Here is a 23,386-nt window from a genome sequence, read left to right as displayed (position 1 = left end):
ATTTTTTGTGTTTTAGTAGGACTGCTCTTTGCAATCAGCACCAGCCATCTACTTATTATATACTAGTTCAGGCGAGCTCTTCACCGCCGCTCATTAGAATTACATAACGTTTCATTTCTACGAGCTCCGGCGCAGATAACCTCCGATATTAGATTAGACGGCAGGACGCATGTGATTCTGTTCACAAAAGCCACATTCTTCTGTCTTCAGATCATCATAAACCAGTATCAGCTATGCCGGGAGGAAAGGCATACACCCATGCCCATAAAACTCAGGACTAGAGCCAAGGGGACCTGCTGCTTATTCCAAGTCCACCTCCAAGTCCGGTTTCTGTAGAAAACGACAGAGAAGATGAATGAGGCCGACATCAATACAATTCCCTGGTATCTGTGTCATCCATAGTAGGGGGGGGGGGGGCATAGCATTAATCAGACTGAGCCCCCATGATGATGCCAGGCTCTGCCACCAAGGACAGATGGGTTTTGTTTTTTGCTCCCCTACAATATCATCTTTGGACCCCTTGGACAATTCTTCATCTCTTTCCTTGCTATTTAAAGGGCATCTGTCAGCAGCTTTGTACCTATGACACTGGCTGGTCTGTTGGCAGCTGAAGGCATCTGAGTTGGTCCCATGTTCATATGTGCCCGCATTGCTGAAAAAAATTGTGTTTTAATATATGTAAATGAGCCTTTAGGAGCAACGGGGGCGTTGTCATTACACCTAAAGGCTCAGCTCCCTCTGCACTGTGATTGACAGGACCAGCCAGTGTAAACGTCAAAGTGGGCGAGGAACCTCCTAACTCTTCCTTGATGGCAGATGTCAAGGGAAGGAAGGATCGGACAATTGGATTTCACCTGCCCCATCCTATTGGAAGCAGCTTATTCCTTCTCCCTACTAAGAACACATGCACACCCAGCCAAGCATGCATGTGAACGGGGGAGTCAGAAGGAACAGCTATCTACTGTAAGGTGTATGGAGAGCTTTAGTATATGACTGACTACGTAGGAACCTGTTCCTGTAAATTAAGGAGAAGGAGAGGCTGGCAGAGGAAGCAGGAGGAGCAAGGGTGCACAGAGTGGCTTGGGCCCCCCCTCGGTGCACTTATCTGCTCATTTGCATACAGATTACAAGTATTTTTTCTCCAGAATGAAGCAGTGGATCATTAAGTGAAAGATATCTTTACCTTCCGCTGAGCTAGCCCTACAACAGGGATGTCAAACTCGTGGCCCTCCAGCTGTTGCAAAACTACAACTCCCATCATGCCTGGGCATACTACAGCTATCAGGGAATGATGGGAGTTGTAGTTTTGCAACATCTGGAGGGCCATGAGTTTGACATCCATGCCCTAGAAGGTATTGTACCGATCCCTGACTCACAAAGAGTTTACAGGCCTCCCTGTGTCCCTGGTTTGGAGGGACGGTCCCTATTTTTGACCCAAGTCCTTCTATCTTTCTCTGTTCATTAAATGTACCTCTTTTTGACCTGGGAAATAAATGTGCATTAATAAATTTACTATATTGCTTTTTACTAAACTATCTGTATGGTTTCTACACATATATTAGACCATAACGTAATTATTTGGTGCAATTTGGATCTTCAAATATCTATAATCTGATGATGTATGTGCTAATATTTAAAGCGGGCATGCTCAAACTGCGGCCCTCCAGCTGTTGTAGAACTACAACTCCCACAATGCCCTGCTGTAGGCTGATACGTGTAGGCTGTTCGGGAATGCTGGGAGTTGTAGTTTTGCAACAGCTGGAGGGCCGCAGTTTGAGGATGCCTGATTTAAAGGGATATTGAAGCTCAAGAAAAAAAATTGTCTCACGGGCTCCAAATGTTGGAAAAACATTTAAAGGGACTTACACTCACCTCACCGATCCCCAGCTGCTGCAGTTCTGACGGAGTCAGTAATTATGCTTTGGGCGGCGTTAGAGGCGTGGCCTAGTATGAAAAAACTGACGTGATGCGCGCCGCACATATTGTCCCTCTTAGAGATTTTTAAAAGTTGGGGAGTAGTTTACTCCGTGGACACCATATTCCTAGGAGGCGTGTGAGATACAAAAAAGTACACGAAAAAGTCCTCTTGTGTCTTCTTCTGCTGTATATAATGTATATGTATTGTGGGGGACATTTATTAAGACCGGCAAATTATACGGTATATGGTCTTAATTCCTTGGCGCTTCCGGTAGATGCGCCAAAGTTATGTAGAGGCATCGGCCCCTACATAACTTTGACTCTTGCTACCGCCAGCCATGTAGCATGCTTTAAACTACGCCAGCCAACATGATGAGTGAGATTGGGCCAGATTGACCTTACCGAAAAAATCTGTGGCCTAATAATGCCAAAAACTGGCGTAAATCAGATCATAAGTGACCGCCTGTATGCTTGTGTTCTATATCGCTTCCTTGTAATGTGGACGTACCATCTAACCATTCTGCGTGTCTTTCAGGTGGGGAGATGGTCGTCCCTCACATCCTGGGGGCTCTGCTGCTGCTTCTGGGTATCTCCAATGTTAACTGCAACAGAGGTAAGTCCATCCTCCATGATATGTACATAAAGTTGGAGTAGGGGGTTCCCCGTGAAAGGAATATATGTAGGCTACTTTCACACTTGCGTTTTTGTTTTCCGTTATTGAGAACCGGCAGAGGATCTGAATACCAGGAAAAAGATGTAACCATTTAGTCCTCACGCATTCTGAATGGAAAGAGATCCGTTCAGGATGTTTTCCATTCCGGCAGCATTCCGTTTTGTGATCGGACACAAAACCGCTGCAAGCTGCGGTTTTGTGTCCAGTCATAAAAACGGATCAGGCACTGAAGATAATGTAAGTCAATCGTGATGGATACGTATTCTATGGAGTATAAAAAAACTGATTCGTCACCCATTGACTTTCAAAGTAATTAGTGATGGATACGTTTTTTTCCCGATTTGATTTCACACTATCGCATCCTAACGGAACGGATGCGTCCTGATGTGCAAAATGCTCAGGAACAGTCAGTCGACACAACCTCTGCCCTGACACGCCGCCCGGTTCTAAATACCAGTCCCTGTATATGTGGGTGATGCGCCATCATGACACATCAGCACCTCCACGTTGGTCACTAAGGCCTCATGCACGCAACCGTATTCTTGGTCCGCCTCCAATCCGCATTTTTTGCGAATCAAATGCGGACTCATTCATTTCAATGGGGCCGCAAAAGATGGGTGTACTGTCCGCATCCGTATATCTGTTCCACGACCCCTGCAAAAAAAGATAAGTACATGTCCTATTCTTGTCCATTTTTCAGACAGATTCTACAGGAGTTTGAGAAAAAATGGTGGCAGAATCTGTGTATTGCGGATCCGTGATTTGAGGACCACAAAACTGATACGGTCGTGTGCATGAGGCCTGACACACTCCTACCCTCACACTACACTAGGGGGCAACTCTAACCTCCAAACCTGGAGCCAAAGGTTACTGAAAGCTCCCCCCAAAAGATCTACTCTAGTGACACCATTACCCAACCCATTGCAATATAATAGAATATGTCTTAAAAAGATGCAGATATTTACAGTGACTTCCCCTGGTAGGGTGGGAGTACTTTACGCCCACCTGTTTGACAGCATCCAATCAGTATACAGACACATCCTGTGGAAAAGGGGAATGGTGGCATTAAGTTGTCAATGTATTCATGTATTTCCAGGAGGAATAACAGAGGGATGGCAGAAGGCAGAGGTCCAGAAGTTGTATTATATAGTTAATGCAGCTGTCCATGCTATATGTGCTAATTGCCTCTGGGCAGTGTCGTTCCCATGAATAGTCACGCAGCTCGGGCTGAAATGACGCCCATTGAAACTTAAAGGGGTTATCCTATGACTAATGTAAATAATGAAAATCAGACATCATATAGGACGTCACATGACAATCTCTTTCTAAGGACTCATGCACACAAACGTATTATCTTTCTGTGTCTGTTCCAATTTTTTTGCGTATGCAAAACCATTCCTTTCAATGGGTTCACAAAAAAAAAAAACGGAAGTAACTCTGTGTGCATTCCGTTTCCGTATATCTGTATGTCCGTTCCGCAAAAAAATAGAACGTGCCCTATTGCTGTATGCATTATGGACAAGGATAGGACTGTTCTATTAGGGGCCGGCTGTTCCGTTCCGTAAATTATGGAATGCACATGGACGTCATCCTTATTTTTTGCGGATCCGTTCTTTGCAGACTACAAAATACATATGGTCGTGTGCATGAGCTCTAACAAAGCAGGAACCAGCCCTGTACCTCACATGGATCCAGAGATCTCCCCATTCATTGCTCTGCTAGATTTATATCAAGCTGGCAGCTCAAGGGGAGTGTCTTTTCTGCTGCAGATAAGGGTGTGTGTCCATGCTCTCCCTATCACAGCTTAGGAGGCGTGTCCATGCTCTCCCTATCACAGCTCAGGAGGCGTGTCCATGCTCTCCCTATCACAGCTCAGCGGGCGTGGCCATGCTCTCCCTATCACAGCTCAGCGGGCGTGGCCATGCTCTCCTTATCACAGCTCAGGGGCGTGTCCATGCTCTCCCTATCACAGCTCAGGAGGCAGTTGAAGGATGAAACTGAGCATGTGCGGCCATCTCAGTGAGCAGGACAAAGAAATAAGAGACAGAACAAACAGCAGGTGGCGCTATACAGATACATTTTATTGAAACACTCAGTAGTAATAATACATTTTTAATTACATGCAATTACAAAAGTATTCAGCTCCAGGTGCTGGTTTGAAAACTGTAGAATATTTTTCATGGGACAACCCCTTTAATTGAGCATGCTACATCATAGGAGCCATGCTGATATCTGTTGAGTTTGGATTCCCAGGCATGTGCAGTGAAACAAGATGTGCATGCTTCGGCTTTATCAGTGCACCGCGCATGCGCCTATCCTTTCTCACTCAGACTTGTTGAACGGCATAGCGGTGGGTTAGGGTACTTTGACACTAGCGTTTTTCTTTTCCAGCACTGAGTTCCGTCCTAGGGGCTCAATACCGGAAATGAACTGATCAGTTTTATCCTAATGCATTCTGAATGGAGAGTAATCCGTTCAGGAGGCATCAGGATGTCTTCAGCTCAGTCTATTTGCCTTTTCAGGATGGAGATAATACCACAACATGCTGCGGTTTTATCTCCGTCCAAAATTCCGGAACACTTGCATTTTTTCCCATTGAAATGCATTAATGCTAGATCCGGTCCCGAGTGTTCTGGCAAAATGGCAGGCAGTTCCCGCGATGTGAAAGTACCCTTAGGAAAAGAAAACCAAGTGGCAGGTTTTCTTCAAGACATTCACTTCTCAATATGAATCCGTCCATCCCAAGACACTAACTGGTATGGTAGCTCTTGGTATACACGTAGCATATCCAGACGCAGCTGCGTATACATGTAGCATATCCGGACGCAGCTCGCTGTCCTACTTCTGCAGTCTTTTTGAGCGCACGGTCTTCTTCTAGTTGATTGAAATGTTTAGGTAGAACAGAGGCAGTGAAATCATTGATGGGGACGGCTGAGAGTCCGGCCGAGTCCAGCTGCATTTATCTCTTTTGTTGGTTGCCCCAGGAGACTGTCACGCATCGTATAGCTATGTGCATGATTCCAGTGCAAGAGCGCCTGGAGTGAAGGGCGGGCCTGGAAACAAAGTACTAGGGAGAAAAAGAGCCCTCCATTTACAACTAATTGTGGATCCTCCGCGGCCCCGATACACGCTCACATCTGTATTGTATAAACTGAACACATACAAACAGCTCAATGTACATGATGTTTCCAAAATAGAGGGGCTAAGGAGGGCCTCCGATTTTTTTGTAAGTGGCTTCTAGTAGACTGAACTGAATGTAATAGTTACTTTTGTAATTTATTTTCTGTTACAAAAATGCTCCATTTGTGAGATATTTTCTATACTTCATTACAATAGCGCCCCCTGGTGTTTAATCTGTGCAGTAATGTGCATGTCCTCCTACATACTCAGTTCTGTTCTTCAACTGCCACCAGTTATGTCTACTGTTAGAAGCTGTGACAGTTACAGGGAGATTAGTCCCCTGAGCTGTGATAGGGAGAGAGCTGCAGCAGAAAGGACACGCCATCTGAGCTGTGATAGGAAGAGAGCGACAGCAAAAAGGAGAAGCCTTGTTGTGTAGTGAGAAAGCTGCAACAGAAAGGAGATGCCCCCTGAGCTATGATAGGGAGAGAGCTGCAGCAGAAAGCCCCCCCGAGCTGTGGTATGGAGAGAGCTGCAGCAGAAAGCCTTCCCCTGAGCTGTGGTATAGAGATAGCTGCAGCAGAAAGCCCCCCCCCCAAGCTGTGTTATGGAGATAGCTGCAGCAGAAAGCCCCCCCGAGCTGTGGTATAGAGATAGCTGCAGCAGAAAGCCCCCCGAGCTGTGGTATGGAGATAGCTGCAGCAGAAAGCCCCCCGAGCTGTGGTATGGAGATAGCTGCAGCAGAAAGCCTCCCCCCGAGCTGTGGTATGGAGATAGCTGCAGCAGAAAGCCCCCCCGAGCTGTGGTATGGAGAGAGCTGCAGCAGAAAGGACACACCCCCGAGTTGTGGTATGGAGATAGCTGCAGCAGAAAGCCCCCCCCCCCCCCGAGCTGTGGTATGGAGATAGCTGCAGCGGAAAGCCCCCCGAGCTGTGGTATGGAGAGAGCTGCATCAGAAAGGAACCCCCCCCCCCCCCCCCGAGCTGTGGTATGGAGATAGCTGCAGCGGAAAGCCCCCCGAGCTGTGGTATGGAGAGAGCTGCATCAGAAAGCCTTCCCCCGAGCTGTGGTATGGAGATAGCTGCAGCAGAAAGCCCCCCCCCCAAGCTGTGTTATGGAGATAGCTGCAGCAGAAAGCCCCCCCGAGCTGTAGTATAGAGATAGCTGCAGCAGAAAGCCCCCCCGAGCTGTGGTATGGAGAGAGCTGCAGCAGAAAGCCTTCCCCTGAGCTGTGGTATAGAGATAGCTGCAGCAGAAAGCCCCCCCCCAAGCTGTGTTATGGAGATAGCTGCAGCAGAAAGCCCCCCCGAGCTGTGGTATAGAGATAGCTGCAGCAGAAAGCCCCCCGAGCTGTGGTATGGAGATAGCTGCAGCAGAAAGCCCCCCGAGCTGTGGTATGAAGATAGCTGCAGCAGAAAGCCTCCCCTCGAGCTGTGGTATGGAGATAGCTGCAGCAGAAAGCCCCCCCGAGCTGTGGTATGGAGAGAGCTGCAGCAGAAAGGACACACCCCCGAGTTGTGGTATGGAGATAGCTGCAGCAGAAAGCCCCCCGAGCTGTGGTATGGAGATAGCTGCAGCAGAAAGCCCCCCCCCCCCCCCCCCCCCCGAGCTGTGGTATGGAGATAGCTGCAGCAGAAAGGACACAACTCATGATAAAGGACACACCCCCTGAGCTTCCAGCTTTAAATAAATCTAGCAGAACAATTAGAGCAATGAATGTGGAGATTTCTGGATCCATGTGAGGTACAGGACTGGTTCTAACTTTGTTAGAAAGAGGCTGTCATGTGCTATATGATGTCTGATTTTCATGTTTTACATTGTGGCACAACCCCTTTAATAAATGTGCTGCAAAGCATGTACCCCGAAACTGTAGCTCATCCCTAGCAGTAAATCTGCCGCAATGTAATTGTCCTGAATCCATTGTAGAATCCCTGAATCTTGTGTCTTCTATTCCCCCCAGCAAAGAGAACCTGGGAGACGTCATGGTTTCTGACACTCCCAATATCAGAATGATAAAAGCTGACCCGCTCCTGTGTATCAGCACCGACACTTAAAACCTGTGAAATGATGCGTTACTGCATACACTAAAATCACTCAAAATACATTTCTATCATAATAATTATCAAAATAAATACAAATTCGCTGTTCTCTTCAGCCATTTCTAAGGCCGGGGTCACATCACTTTTTGTGCCTCTGTATATATATATACGGTATTTTTAAAAAAGGATACAAAAACGCCACGTTCTTGTATCCTACGTTTTTTTTTTTTTTTTCAATGGAACTCTATGGTATACGGTAACGTTAAACGGATGTAAAAACGTGATGTGAACCCAGCCTAGGCCCCGTATTTTTTTGGAACCAGTGACAAGCAGGACTCTGCCAGTACCCCTCCCACATGGCTGGTCACCCAGCTGGTTAGACATCATCCCTGATCGCTATCTTTGTATTCGCAGTCAATGCTTGTGTGGCGTCCGGAGCTAAAACCTGCACAGAATGTATTCGTGTGAACAAGGACTGCTCGTACTGCACAGACGAGGTAAGCCTGCCACCTATACACACATATATAGTATTCATATATATACCATTCCTTCCACTTTTTTTTACAATATAATAATCTCATTTATAGTCAATTTTTATAATTTCCAAGCAGATTGTATATTTTCTTTAAAATGAACAGTCTATGTACTGGAAGGGGCACGTTCAGTGTTCTCTTCTGTTTCCTTAAAGGGGTTCTGTGGGATTTTGAACAGGTCATCAATAGGCTTGAGTAAATCGGATCTGTCTATCAAACTGGTGTAAAGTAGAACTGACCTAGTTGACCAAAGCTACCAATCAGATTCCTCCGTTCATTTTCCAAAGGAGCTGTGAAAATTGAAAGGTGGAATCTGATTGGCTGCTATGGGCAACTAAGCCAGTTCTACTTTACACCAGTTTGATAAATCTCCCCCAAAGTTTTTAATGCTCTTTCCGTACAACATTAAAATGTATTGGCCTCCGTGGAGCCAAACTTTGTCTCGTCCGAAGTAGTGCGAGACTTTGGTGAATTACTACAGTATTCCTATCTGCGTATTTAAAAACGGTTAAAAATAGGAATCTGAAGTCATCTTGGGTACTGTGGTAGCAGCCAGTACCAAGGCCCACTTCGAAATCCTATTTTAAAATGTTACTTCGACCAAGACGAACTTTGCCTCCAAGGAGCCAATACATTTTAATGCTATACGGAAACAGTATTAAAACAAAGTTTTTGAATAAATCGACTTCGGATCTATGATCCGAAGGTCGATTCTCTCAAGCCTCGTCATCAATATCAGATCGGCATCAGCTGTTTGGCATTCCATGACTACTTAGGCCTCTTCCTAGGCCATTGACGTCACCGTCCATTGGTCACATGGCCTACACACAGCTCAGTTCCATTCAAGTGAATGAGGCTGAGCTGCAATACAAAGTACAGCCACTAGCCCGTGGATGGCACTGTGCTTGGTAAGCAATGAGGAAGATGCTGCGCTCACGGTTTCTTCAAACAGCTGATCCGCACTGGTGCTGGGAGTCAGACCTCCACCAATATCATATTGATGACCTATCCTGAAGCTAGGCCATCAATATAAAAATCTCGGAGAACCCCTTTAATGTTAATTTACTCTTTGCTCTGTCTCCATCTTAGGGGCTAACTAGGAGACCAGCTTAGTTGCAATGCTCCATGAGAAAGTAATATGCAAACACGTGTCTCTCAGATAACGAGAACTATCTCGCTAGCGCCATCTTCTGCCTCTATCAAAATGTTTTCTCACCTGGGATGCATCTTTTATGTGTTAGGACACCCCAGCCAAATATTCTTTCCTGCAGAACTTACATTTTTTTGGGGAGAGGATGGGTAGTAGGGAAAGGTGTTAAAAAGGAGTATCTTTAAAAAAAAATACTGCCCCCTGCAGCCTGGAAAGGGTACCACCTGAAGTTAAATTCTTGCCTTGCTTTATGGATGGAGCACCCCGGTCAGACACCTGTTCTCAAGTAGCAGCAAGGAGGCAAAATAAAGCTGATGGAGGGGAAACGTTCTGTCTGATGTCCGGTGCAGGATCATAGGACAGAACAGACAGATAATAATTCCCTTATTTATCTAGAGGCAGCTTCTTTGTGGGTCACACTGCTTCTAATGGCCTGAACGCCTAAAACTATGGCAACTGCACCTTCTGGAAAAAATTTAGATTTCATGAACTAAGTAGATGGACTGTCAAGGTTAGGAGATGTTAGGATATGGTCCAATGGGGGTTGTACAGTATATGGAGGTCTCCTTTGATATGTGGCACAAACAGTTGGACGGACTGTTAACAGGTCCTGGAGGTTATTCTACTCATTGTCTGCCAGATTGAGCAACACTTGTATCTAAAATCCAATCCTTACCAATAGATGAACCCTTGAGTCATCTTATTTTGTCAAGTTGTCAAAAAATCTAGTAATTTCTTGCTTATATTTGTCCGGGAAGACTTGTATCAACCAATAGGCCAACCATTACAACTCCCATGGTGGTTGTCCTCCAGACTCCTCGTAGTATATCCCTTACACCTCTGAATATGGCTTTACATGATATGATAGATCATCTTGATTCATATTGTTTCTCAGAAGACATGGAGGACAAGTAATGTAGCTTTGGGGTGATTAAAATAAGCTGTAATTGCCATTACATGAAGGCAACGCTCTCCTATCACTGCTCTTTATTATTTTACTCAGAATTATCATAATGTTCGTTGCGACCTAAGGGACAATCTCATCTCCTATGGATGCAGCGCTGCCGGAATTGTTTACATGAAAAGCGAGATCAGAACAATCATGGTAAGTGATACATCCTACTAACTCCTCTTACTTCAGTATGGCCTCTACTGAACCACACTACCTTTGGGTGTCCGTACATGTACGAAAAAATCTGTCCAAACCTGCAAGTTTTGGCTGGACTGGCCAACTATCTTATGGGCATAGGGGCCTCCAAACTTCCTCCTAACAGATTGTTTTAAGGGAAGGAAGGATCAGGCATGATGAATTTCCATTGTTCTCATGGGAGATAATCCACCGTCAGAGGTGCTTATTCCCCCTCCCCATTCAAAACATGTGCACAGTTCAATCCAAACCGAGCATGCATGTGTGTGGGGGTGACGGGAGGAATAGCCATCGGATGACAGCTTTTGAAGATGTGTGGTCACCTAAAGAGGGTTATCTCAAGATATAAATGTATCCATAAGATAAAAGAGGGTCTGATCGCTTGGACCCCCACTGATCACATTAACAGTGGTCCTGAGTCCCAAAATTAATGGTCTGGCTGTCGAGCATGCACATTGCTAAGGCTGCATCCACTTTCTATGAAACTATTAGAAATGGCTAGTATTTATCCCCTATCCCGTAGATAGAGGATACGTTTATGGTGTGAGATAACCCTTTTAAGACCCCTTATTAACATGATCGATATCCTTTTTAAAAGAACAGATTCTGACAAGTTCCATGACTTATAAGGCGTCTGTCGGTATCTACTGATTTGAAGGAAAGAACAATGCTGTAGGCTAAGCCAAAAACAACGGAACCCTGATGAAAGACAGTGCCAATCAGTGTGAATCAAACCTGAAGCATAAAAACAGTGAGGCCAACAAACTTAAAGGGGTTCTCCGAGAAAGAAGTATTGATGACCAATCCTTAGGAAATGTCATCAATATTAGATACACAGGGTTCGCCTCTCCGTACCCCTACTGATCAGTTGTTTTTCAGAAGCTCGTGCACTGGGAACAAGAACAAGAACTATACAGCTTGGTGTGTGTAGTGGCCCGAGCTGGTTTCGGCAACTCTGCAAACAGCTGATCAGTGAGGGTTCCAGGAGTTGGACCCCCACCGTTCTAATATTAATGACCTACCTGAAGGTTCATTAGTCCCAGAGAACCTCTTTGAGTAACTATTGGAACTACAAGTTCCATTATGACCAGGCAACCAAGCAAAATATGACAATACTGATGCCCAAATAGAACTAAAGACTTCATCTGCGTGTATTCAGCCAGAACATTACTTCTCATAAATGGTTCCTCCATTTCCTGTCCTTACAGAAAGAAGAGATTAACAAATTTGAAAGTAGAACACAAGTCTACCCTCAAAAAATGTCCATGCGACTGCGTGCTGGCGAGGAACATACTTTTGAATACCGTGTGTTTGAACCCCTGGATACGCCTGTAGATCTATACATCTTGATGGACTTCTCCTACTCGATGTCTGATGATTTGGAAAATCTCAAAAATATGGGCGATAAATTGGGTAAGGAATGGGCAATCATTTTTGTTATTGTGGGACATCATCAACAGAATTTTAAAGTGAAAGGGACGGCAGTCAATACAAAAAATTGGTGTAGGACAGCACAACTTCACAATGGAGCTTATGTATGCCAATGTGGGATGATCCACTTTTGACCCAGCCATTGTATGGAGTCAAAACATTGCATATTCTTGTATGATGTTTGAGCAATAAAGTTTAATAGATGGTGGATGCTGTTGCCTCTTCTACATTTAGGAGGGACTGTGCCGCCTTACAGGACTAGGCTCTTATACTTGTATTTCTCTCAGACATAAATACAGGCCAGGCTACCGCTGGCTAAAACGCTCACTTCACTAGCTGCCCCCCGATATGTTTCGCCGACCAGGCGTCTTCAGGGGTTTGGGCAGAGGCTATAAGAGCCTAGTCCTGCAAGGCGGCACAGTAGCCTACACGCTGTGGGAATAACAGCGTGCAGTATATAAGCAGAGAAACGCCTGAACAATAAAGGACGTATGAAATAGGCTACCGCAGACGCATAGAGCCACCTAGAGGACGGACTTGAGAATCATGGACAATACTGTGATAATTACTAACAGGCAGGCAGGCTATGCTGATAATTTTAACTATAGGGTTAATATAGAGTTCTAAGAAAGTTATTTTAAGGACAAGTAATAAAAGCAATTTTTTAGAATTATTAACACGTGTCAATCAAGGGACACTGATGGTCCTAGTGGCCAATTGTAAATAATATATGAATAAAGTCCCAACACGTGTTAGGAAGATATGTGTAAATCAACTCAGTAACTACACCTGTCACATCCTCCAACCACATTGACCGTTCAACATGGACGTCGTCAGATCTCTGGTGCACTCAACATTAAGAAAAATGTCTCCTCGACAGTGCATGGCCTTAATAGCATACTGGGGACCTACTGGTGACAAACTGCTCAGGAACAGAGGGACGTAGGGGGGAAAAAAACTTAATCTGTTGAGTGGAGGCTACAGTCAACTAATGGAGGTTGACATTTTCGGAGAACGTGACAGGTCTTCTTTAAAGAGGTTGCCTAATTTTAGACAACCCCTGTCAAAAAAATGCTGTAAGGGTGATTAGCTCTGGTTCCACCCAGCAAACAGCTGATTTTGTTACTGAAAGTAGTGGCCATCAAGGAACTTCCTTCCAGTGGCCACGGTAGAGGAAATGTAGTATCACATTGCGGCCATTCATATAATGGCTGTTTTTGTAACATAAGAAAGCTCAGGACCTCCAGAATGGGAGCGGGGATCCTCCTCTATGGTGTCCATATGCTTAGAACATATGGACAGGGTTTGATTTTATGAGGCAAGCCCCATAACCTCCAAAGTGACAGAAAAGAATCCATACATTTGTGGAAAAGTAAAGCTCTGGGAGATTGAGGAAAGTCTAGATGAAGGTGACAGAAGACATGATGACTAATGATTTTTTCATTATTTTGCTTCTCATATGCTTCTTTATATTTGCTTGCTTAACAGCTGATGTGGTCCGCACTCTCTCAACTGATTACACTATCGGCTTTGGGAAATTTGTGGATAAAGTGTCCGTTCCTCAGACAGACATGAGGCCAGAGAAGTGAGTATAATAACGCACCATGATGAGCACCATAACGTGGATAGTAATTGGTATTCCACTGGATAGATAAGTGATATGAAGGCCATTTCATACTGGGACAATTGTGTTTTTCTCAACATAAAAGGGGTGGGTGTGATTCAGAGGTTTACCTGATTAGGAATTAACTGCAATACCAGACACGGCCAATAGGCAAGAGTGGCGCTGTTTCTGGAAAAAAAACAGAACTTCTTTTTGTAATCCCAGATAACTCCATGGTAGTAATGGAGAAACAAATAGGACAACAAACTGATATATTGGTGTTGAGAGTCTTTATTATTGAGAGGGTAGTATAGAGTTAATTTGATACAGGTAAATTTTCTATTTTCTGGCCATGCAAATAGATGATGCCAACTCTATACTTACCAACTTTCTTCTTGGAAAATGTGGGGTATTTAAAGGAGTTGTCTCACTTCAGCAAGTGGCATTTATCATGTAGAGAAAGTTACTACAAGGCACTTACTAATGTATTGTTATTATCCATATTGCTTCCTTTGCTGTCTGGATTCATTTTTCCATTACATTATACACTGCTTGTTTCCATGGTTACGACCACCCTGCAATCCAGCAGCGGTGGCCAAGCTTGCGGACTATATAAAAAAGGGCAGGCCTCTCTGGTAGCCGGGAACGTGGGAGTGCACATAGGTTTCTTCTATAGTGTGCAAACAGGGCCACCGCTGATGGATTGCAGGGTGGTCGTAACCATTGAAACAAGCAGTGTATAATGTGATGAAAAAATGAATCCAGCCAGCAAAGGAGGCAATATGGGCAACCACAATACATTAGTAAGTGCCTTGTATTAACTTTCTGTACATGATAAATGCCATTTGCTGAAGTGAGACAACCCCTTTAAGCCCAGACTGCCACCGCCTATTGATGGGTGGGCTTACATAAGCGCCTCCCGCTTTTAACCTGAAACGGCCCGAATTTGCCATGATTGTCTCCATGTGGTCAGCCGATCCTGCCGAAACGAGGGGGATCTGCTGATATTCATATAATGTATATAGGCACCAGGGGTGCACCTAGCCTTTCTGCTGTCTGAGGCGAAAACTGAAACTGCGCCGCCCCCCCCCCCCATGCCAATTTCTTAACCTAACCCCTTTGCCACACCCCTTTGCTCATCGCCCATGGCCCTTCTGCTGCCCCCCTCCTGCCCCTACCTAGTGCTGCCTGAGGCGATCGCCTGACCTGGCCTCATTGGTGGTGCACCCCTGATGGGCACCATAAAAGCAGATATGAAAAAGCTATTTGAGAAACTGGGGACACCCATTACTAGAAATGTTGGTTTTTCAGAAAACGCTAAACTGACATACCACCAGCGATATTTTTGCCAATAGAACAGGCTCAAAAATTTCTCCTATCTACCAGATTTTTTATAAATGAGACTGACCTTGAGTCATATGTTGTTCCTCACACTGTTAAGGGGATTTCGAATGCGTGCTTATGGGACTCCCAATTGCTTTAAATATGGTGCCCCAGATGCAGATTTGTATCATTATATGTGGAACTGCCCGTTGATACAGCCATTTTTGGAAAGAGTACAGTCTTTTAGGTTAACTCACTTTACTCCTATGGATTCAATTTGGGCCATATTTGGCTACTTGGATCATGGGATCTACACCTATGCCCCAGGAGCTTGGAAACTACTATGCTTCATTGCTGTTAGGCGAGGCCAAGAATGCCCTCACAGTTATGTCCCCTCGCTGCCCCCTTAGGCCCTACCTTATAATAATGCTGCACCCTTTATGACCCCCTTACAGTTGTGCTGCCCCTGTAGTGTTAATAAAATAAAAGAGTAATACTCGCCTAGCCCTGTTCCCCAGATGAATGGAGAACATCATGATCTCCCCAACAGCAGACGTAAAGCAGTGACGTCATCACACCTGCTGAGCTGGGCAGGAGAGCACATAGGTCGGGGGTGATCCTCTGGCCTATGCACTCTCCTGCTCAGATCAGCAGGCTCAGAGATGACACCGCATTGCACCTGCTGCTAGGTAGAACAATGGTGAAGCAGGGCGCTAACAGCCTTCAACTGTATGTGCGTTCTCTGGTACCCTAGGACAGCCACTAAAATCTGGGACTGTCCCGCCGGATCCGAGATGATTGGAAGGTATGTTAAAGGGGTTGTCCCTTCTCGGTCTTTCATAGACGAGATGAAACACTGAGATGGGACAACCCTATTAACACTGGCATAAGAAATACCAGTCCTAATACATCCCACCCCATTAGTTTTAATGTATGTATTAAATTACACGCTCATTGCTTGTTCCTAAAAAAATGAGCATGTGTGCAAAGTATGACTACGTTTCTCTGCTCTGCCTTGTTTTCAGACTGAAGCAGCCATGGCCCGATAGTACGCCCCCTTTCTCTTTTAAGAACGTCATCCGACTCACAAACAACATTGATCAGTTCCGAGACGAATTGAAGAAAGAGAGAATCTCTGGAAACTTAGATGCCCCTGAGGGTGGGTTTGATGCCATTCTCCAGTCAGCTGTTTGCACGGTAATGAGGATTTTTTTTTACATGAATTAATATGTACACAATAAACATGGTCAAGTCAAATTATTCTGACCACCAGCTAATATCCAGAGTAACCGCCATGTGCAGCACAGACAGCAGCTAGACGGGCTGGGAGTGACTCAGTAAGGTCCTGATAGGTGGACACAGGTATCTGGAGTCATGCTGACTGCACTGTGCATCCTACAGCTTCCGGAGGGTATTTGGACAGGATCCATAGAGCCAACATGATAATCAAGGTGGTTCCACAGATGCTCCATTGGGTTAAAGTCTGGGTGATTAGGAGGCCAGGGTAGTACTTGGGTGTCTTAGTCATGCTCTTCCAACCAATGTCGGAGATATATAGATGTATGACACGTTGCATTCTCTTGCTGGAAGATCCCATCCCCCTCAAGGAAGGAAATCAGCATGTATAGGTGTACGAGATCTGCAAGGATGGATTCATACCCAAAGGGTTGATAGTACCTTCCACATGGATGAGTGAGCCCAGAGAATGCCACTAAAACATTCCCCTGACCATAACGCTGCCACCACCAGCTTGTGTTCTTCCAGCAATGGTTGCAGGGTGTTTCTCGCATGACACGCCAATGTCCATCTGCTTGATGAGGCAAAAAACGTGACTTATCGTAGAAGGCAACTCTTTGCCAGTCAGTGGAGGTCCAATTCCGTTACTGCTGGGAAAATTAAAGCCTTTTCTTCATTAGCAGAGGTGCAGTGACCATCCGTCTGTTTCGGAGTCCCATACGCAGTAGGGTTCGCTGAACTGTTGTGTTAGACACATGGCTGGTTGTCCCCTGGTTCATTTTGGAGGTGACCTGCTCCACTGTAGCGTGTCTGTCCACCCTTGCGCATCTTTGTAGCCCACGTTCACCTCTCACATCAATGGCACGTGGTGCTTCGCAGTTTGCACACTGCTCATTCACAATGGCGCCAATTGTCCACTTATCATACACTTTCACCACAGCAGCATGAGAACAGGTCACACTGCGCAGGTTCAGAAATACTGCCACCCTCGACCCGAAAGCCAATAATCATCTTTTTTGCAACGCTGATAAATCGCCCCTTTTACCCATGACAGCAACGAGGTATATGCGTGCAGACAAGTGAGTTCCTTCATGAGCTACAGGCTGCCAATGTTGAAAGTAGAAAGTGGTCATACAAATGTGAATCAGCTGTGTATAAACTTCAGTATAACCTAAGGGGTACCCTATGGGTGCTGAATATCACAGTGCAAAAAGATGTAGGGTTGAGTAGCAGTGGTAATATAATCAATAGCAAGTTTGTTAGTATTCAGATACTCTACTATGAAAAGACTGGTCCGGCATAAAGAAACTGTCCATGGTGCGCCCCCTACGTGTTACTTTAGACAACTGTGCCCAACTGCTATATGGACATTATGACATTCGTGAGGATCATCATAGATGCTATAGCTGCCCATATGACAGTTCTTGTTTTCCGGTCTAGAGCACCCTGATGATATGGGCATGCATGATATATGATGTGGATTTTTATTTTAATTTATGTAGAACCAAATCGGGTGGAGACAAGGAAGCACTCACATCCTGGTGTTCTCCACGGAATCAGCATTTCACTATGAGGCCGACGGAATGAACGTGCTAGATGGGATCCTGCCCAGAAACGATGAGCAATGCCATCTGGATCAATCTGGACTTTACACTTATGACACCCTTCAAGATTACCCATCGATTCCGACTCTTGTGCGACTTCTTGCTAAGAATAACGTAATTCCGATCTTTGCCGTCACCAACCATTCCTACAGCTACTATGATGTAAGTGATAAATTGGAGGAGACTCTTGTTTTTGGTGATAAGTGATGGGAGTCAAGACGTTTCTCCTGTGGGTCCAAAATCTATGTTGTACTTCACAGACTTACGGTACATTGGGTCACTGGTTCCATTGATCCCACTTCACTGTGAAGTTTCTTTGTGTATCCATCACAAGATGCCTACCATGTCTTTTAGGGCGCACTTGGACAGGCAATGTTTATCGATCTACCCAATGGAATGGGTACATTTAGAGAAAATCTCCCATTTTAGGAACATTAGTTGATAGTAACCAATCAAGACTTAAAGGCTATGGACAGCTTCAGAGGATTTTTTTATTGCATTTTACTCATTTTGAGCTGAAAATATTTTTTTCAGTTGGTCTTTATAAAAAAAAAAATCCGCTGGTTTTGTGTTGCAGGGGTTAAAAATCAGTCTGTTTGCAGAATACCACTTCTCAGACCTGTCAGCTGATGGCTCATGTGAAACCTTATCTCTGATCTTTTGACATCATAAACACTCATTATAGCTGAATTCTTAGCAAACTGAAGAATATAGCCTACATGAGTTTTTATGAGGTCAGCAGATCAGAAATAAGGCTTCACATGAGTCATCAGCTGATGGGACTGAGAAGTGATACTCTGCAAACATACTGATTTTTAACTCCTGTAACCCCAAAACAGTTGAACATTTTTAATAAAGACCAAATGGAAAGAAAAAAAGATTTTTAGCTCAAAATGAGTAAATGGCAATCATAACAAAAAATGCCCTGAAGGTATCCACGGCCTTTAAAACATTTTTTACATTTCTTGTAAATCCATTAAACTACCAGAACACATATATTGTTTTTGTATTGTTTTTATTATCTTATTAATCGGGTACATTCCCTAGATTGTTGCAGCAATGTCCCCCATTGTTCCATTTATCTGAATGGGCTTGTTTTGGTGCCAAGCACCTCGATTTCTGCAATGCCCATTCAGACGGGTAGGACAGTCACCAAAATTATTGCAATAAATCTGTCACGTGTGAACATACCTGTAATGTTATATTAAATTCTATACAAAGATAGGAAAAGCATGGAAGCTGCAATGCTCAGGTAAAGGGTTTGTAGATCCACCGTGTCTGTCCATACTCTAGTGAATGGTGCGCCAGGCTGAATATCATGCTCCAGGATAATTAACAATTTGTCTTCACAGAAATTAAGCAAGTACTTCAAGGTGTCTGAAATTGGAGAACTGCAGGAGGACTCATCTAACATTGTGCAGCTCCTGGAAGAGGCTTTTAAGGTACAATAATTCATTACACATGTAATTCTGGACAACCTGCAGTATATTCTTATGGCAGTACAAGAATATGTTATCTCCTGACCAGTGAGGATCCGACTCCCCGCACACCCACCGATCAGCTTTTCACTGCAGCCTCCAGCATTGGAATTAGCACTGTGAATGAAACAGGAAGCACAGCGCCGTTCAAAGGATAGTGGCCGTGTTGGGTTACTGCACCTCAGCTCCCATTGAAAAGAATGGGACCTGAGCAGCAGTAACTATGCCTGACCACTACACTTTAAATGGCGCTGTGCTTTCTGTTCCATTCATAGTGCTAGTTACAACGCTGGAGGTTGCAGTGAACAGCTGGCTAGAGAGGGTGCGAGGTGTCGGACCCTCACAGATCGGATATTAATGATCTATCCTGAGGATAGATCATCAATATCAGGAGCCCGGAAAACCCCTTTAAGGTTCAGTCCCTGATTGTGTGAGATTAGGAAAGGGTCTAGTATTCCTTTTATATTCCACCAGAGACTGCCATTGCTCAGAGTGCCCATTCAGGCCCACAACTTAAAGGGGTTATCCCATGATTAATTAAAAAAAATAAAACTCCAATATCGTATAGTACATGACAATCTCTTTCCAAAAAAACTTAGAACCAGCCCTGGACCTCACACGGATGCCCATTAATTGCTCCAATTGCTCTACTAGTTTTATTTCAGGCTGGCAGCTCAGGGCGTGTGTCCTTTCTTAAGGGGGCAGTGCAGTTGAAAGATGGAACTGAGCATGTGCTTCCATCTTAGTGAGCAGGACAAAGAAATTAGAAAAAGAGCAAACAACAGGTGGCGCTATACAGATAGATTTCAGTGAAGAACTCAGTGGCTATACAAAATTTTTAATTGCATGAAATTATAAACATATTCAGATCCAGGTGCTGGTTTGACAAATGTAGAATATTTGTCATGGGTCAACCCCTTTAAATTCAAAATGAATCTACTCAGAAGAACTACAGATGTTGCCCTTGGTTAGATGGAATCCATTACCTCAGCGCTGTAAGACAACAGTGCTAACCCCTGAGGCATCATACACTTTTCTTCCAGAAACATCACCATACTTGTTCATGACCTGTAAAAAAAAAACACTTTTTGCCTTAGTTGCCCTTTTTGGTCAACCTGATTTCATTATTGAAATATGTATGCTAACTCATTATACTTTACTTTTAGCAAATCCGCTCAAGGATGGATATCAGAGATGATAACACACCTCGTTCCATGAATGTTTTAGTCTCATCAGAGTCGGCTAAATTGACAGAGGCCGGATCTTTCCAGGTGACCCGTGGTGAAGTGGTGAGTGTCACAAGTGGGGGTAATATTCTGATATGTTTATTCAAAATTATTACGATAAGGAAGAGGGAGATGGCATAAGGGTTTACTCCAGTTCCTTTTTTTTTAGGGGACATTTAAGGTGAAAGTAAATGCTCTAGAGAAAGTTGGCAATCAAAAAGTTTGTGACCTGCCCCCTCAAGACCAGTCTGGCAACATCCTTCTTAAACCATCTACCTTCACAAATGGACTGGAAATTGAAGCCTCAGTCATGTGTGATTTGTGCCCCTGTGAGCTGGTAAGTGTAGGCGGCCTAAAGGGGTTGTCCCACAACATTAATCACCTATTAACTGGAGAGACGATGAATACATGATTGCCCGGACCCCATGATCACAAGAATGTGGGTCCCAAATCCCTGTTCCGAAGGCACTTCAATAGAGCTTGTCTTGGCTGTATAATATACTACATTGGATCCTAAGCTTTTTCACCTTTTGCTTTCCTTTGTCTATAGCAAAAAGAAATGAACTCCCCAAAATGCAACAGGAATGGCCACTTTGCCTGTGGACGTTGCGAATGCAGAGAACCCTGGTGAGTCCAAAGTCTTGCCCTCTATGTAGCTGCAGATGTTTCTATGTCCGGTGGGGACCTTGGTATTAGATGAATACACTATGTCACAAACTTACTTGTCGGGCTCAAGCGTTGAGATCTCCAGCATCAGGCGTGTGCTGGGGGAGATTAGCAGTGTGCTGATTGCTCAGCTGCTCTATTCCTATGTGCTAGGACTAATGAGGTGCCGAGCCATGACCTATCAGGTTCTGATCCAGGGACTCTGTGCTCTATTTAAACCCTTACTGGCCATATACCAGTGCCAGTAATAGTCTTGTTTGGGTTCACTAGCTAGGTTCCTGGTTCTTGGATTAATTTGTGCTTTTGACCTCGGAATGTCTTTGGACAAGTCTCTGTCTCAAGTGATTTGCACTGTGCATCCCGTCTGATATTTGATCTCGGCTTCTCTTTTGACTATTCTCTGTCTCTCATTTTGTGTGGCGTTCTCCGCATGGTTCTGACCCATTTTCGTACGACTTTCCCTTTGGGTTGTTTTTGTCTCTTGGTGTTTGTCCGTCTCTGCACCTTAGTAGTATAGGGACTGTCGGCCAGTTGCAGTCTTGCTTCCTAGGGCTGATACTGCAAGTAGGTAGGGAAAGAGGGCTGGGTTCTAGGTCAGGGCTCACTATCCGCGTCTGTCCCTACTTACAGGTGTCACACACTATGTGTTTTTTTTTTTTTTTTGGCCATCTTGGTAGTAAGTTATATTTTGTAAAACTGTTTTTGGGAAGACAAATGCTATGTATCTATGATCCTATATTTTTTACAGGAGAGGAGAATTCTGTAACTGTTCATCTCTGCAAGCCATAGACAGCCAGTCATGCATTGCCCCCAATCAAACAGAGATCTGCTCAGGAAGAGGAGAATGTCTTTGTGGAGTCTGTCAATGTTACGGCGAGTCCCCAAACCACCAATATCAAGGAGTATTCTGCCAGTTCAACAATTTCGAGTGCCCGCGCACAGGTGGCTTCATGTGCAATGGTAAGAGGAGGGTGAGGCAGTCAGCATTTGCTGCCTCTTAGCAAATCATATGATAGAACATCATACAAGTTCTGTTAGCCCGGTCCTACACATTAGAATTATGTTGGCCAAACCTGCCCATTTCGGTGACTTTGGACGACCTCTGAATGTGTATGGGGCCTCCCAACTATCTCTGATGGCAGATGCCAGGAAAGAGAAGATTGGGATGTTGGATTTCAAGATGACCCATCCCTTTTGTTCTTGGGAGATAAGACACCATCAGAGAAGTCTAGTAGCTGCTTACTCCCCTTTCCCAATTGAGAACACATGCACACTTGGGTGAGGGGGACAGAGGGACATAGCTGCTGACTGACAAAACAGCGACCTTATGTGTATGGCCAGCCTTATAGACAAAATAAAATGGCTAAAAATGAGATATAGTTTGATGTTATGTTGATTGTTAGGTAACCTAATTACTGTTGCCATTTTACATATTTAAATCAGATTTTTATTATAAACTTTTTTTATTTATTTAGGTGTCGTATGCTATTTGTATGTGAGTCCCCATATAAAATACCCCTAAAATATGTCATAAATATTTTTACAATGTTGCATAAACCATAACTGATATTTCCTGTTTCGGCAGCTCACTTTAGCTTTTCTGTGTAGACAGAGGAAGAGTCAGCAGAGACATCTCATTATAATTAAGGGGCATTGATCACAAATGATAGCTGGAGGCTTAGTTAAAGCAGGATATAAACATTATATATTATTTACACAAATGACCCTGGTTTCTTGGGGAGGGTGCTGTACTCATCGCCACCTGTGTCCTTTTTTGTAATTTCAGATAGAGGCCACTGTTACATGGGAGGCTGTGCGTGTCAACCTGGATGGGAAGGGGCTGGATGTGAATGTCCAACCAGCAATCAAACCTGCCTGGATAGAAATGGGGTGAGTCTGTTTCCACAATGTCCTATGCTTAGATTTACAATGGTAGATTGCAGAACATTTCTCAGTTTTTTTTATTACAAGGCCATACAATTTTTGCATCTCTACATGATAACTGCAGTTGAAGCTGACGTAATTTCTTTCTCTACAGGGCTTGTGCAATAACCGAGGGAAATGCGTTTGTGGACGTTGCCAGTGTGACTCCAAGTTCCAGTTTACAGACGGGCTCTGTGAATTTAGCAGCTCCCTGGTGTGTATGCCGCCAATGTAAAGATTATGCTTGTGGCAAGAATATGAGTCAACTAAGAAAATGCTGCAGCCGGCATAATAAAACTGGCACAACCCATTAGGCC

The 23,386-nt window shown here is 44.4% G+C and overlaps 1 protein-coding gene across 4 annotated transcripts in view; it reads left to right on the top strand.

Annotated features, from left to right (window-relative positions):
- ITGB4 (integrin subunit beta 4) overlaps positions 1-23,386 on the top strand; it is a 67,867-nt gene that overhangs the window by 14,303 nt on the left and 30,178 nt on the right. For all 4 annotated transcript variants that reach the window (XM_044300309.1, XM_044300311.1, XM_044300310.1 and 1 more), the window contains exons 2-15: positions 2,453-2,530; positions 8,164-8,246; positions 10,436-10,537; positions 11,788-11,992; positions 13,499-13,595; positions 15,962-16,133; positions 17,675-17,938; positions 19,129-19,218; positions 20,421-20,543; positions 20,650-20,817; positions 21,031-21,107; positions 21,895-22,106; positions 22,933-23,036; positions 23,185-23,283. In XM_044300309.1, the coding sequence (XP_044156244.1) occupies positions 2,461-2,530; positions 8,164-8,246; positions 10,436-10,537; positions 11,788-11,992; positions 13,499-13,595; positions 15,962-16,133; positions 17,675-17,938; positions 19,129-19,218; positions 20,421-20,543; positions 20,650-20,817; positions 21,031-21,107; positions 21,895-22,106; positions 22,933-23,036; positions 23,185-23,283 (1,866 nt within the window). In that variant the 5' untranslated portion in view covers positions 2,453-2,460. The remainder of the gene's footprint in view (positions 1-2,452; positions 2,531-8,163; positions 8,247-10,435; positions 10,538-11,787; positions 11,993-13,498; positions 13,596-15,961; positions 16,134-17,674; positions 17,939-19,128; positions 19,219-20,420; positions 20,544-20,649; positions 20,818-21,030; positions 21,108-21,894; positions 22,107-22,932; positions 23,037-23,184; positions 23,284-23,386) is intronic.

The sequence above is a fragment of the Bufo gargarizans genome, chromosome 6 (genome assembly GCF_014858855.1).
Source record: "Bufo gargarizans isolate SCDJY-AF-19 chromosome 6, ASM1485885v1, whole genome shotgun sequence".
Taxonomy (NCBI): Eukaryota; Metazoa; Chordata; class Amphibia; order Anura; family Bufonidae; genus Bufo; species Bufo gargarizans.
This window is presented reverse-complemented; position numbering and strand designations above follow the sequence as displayed.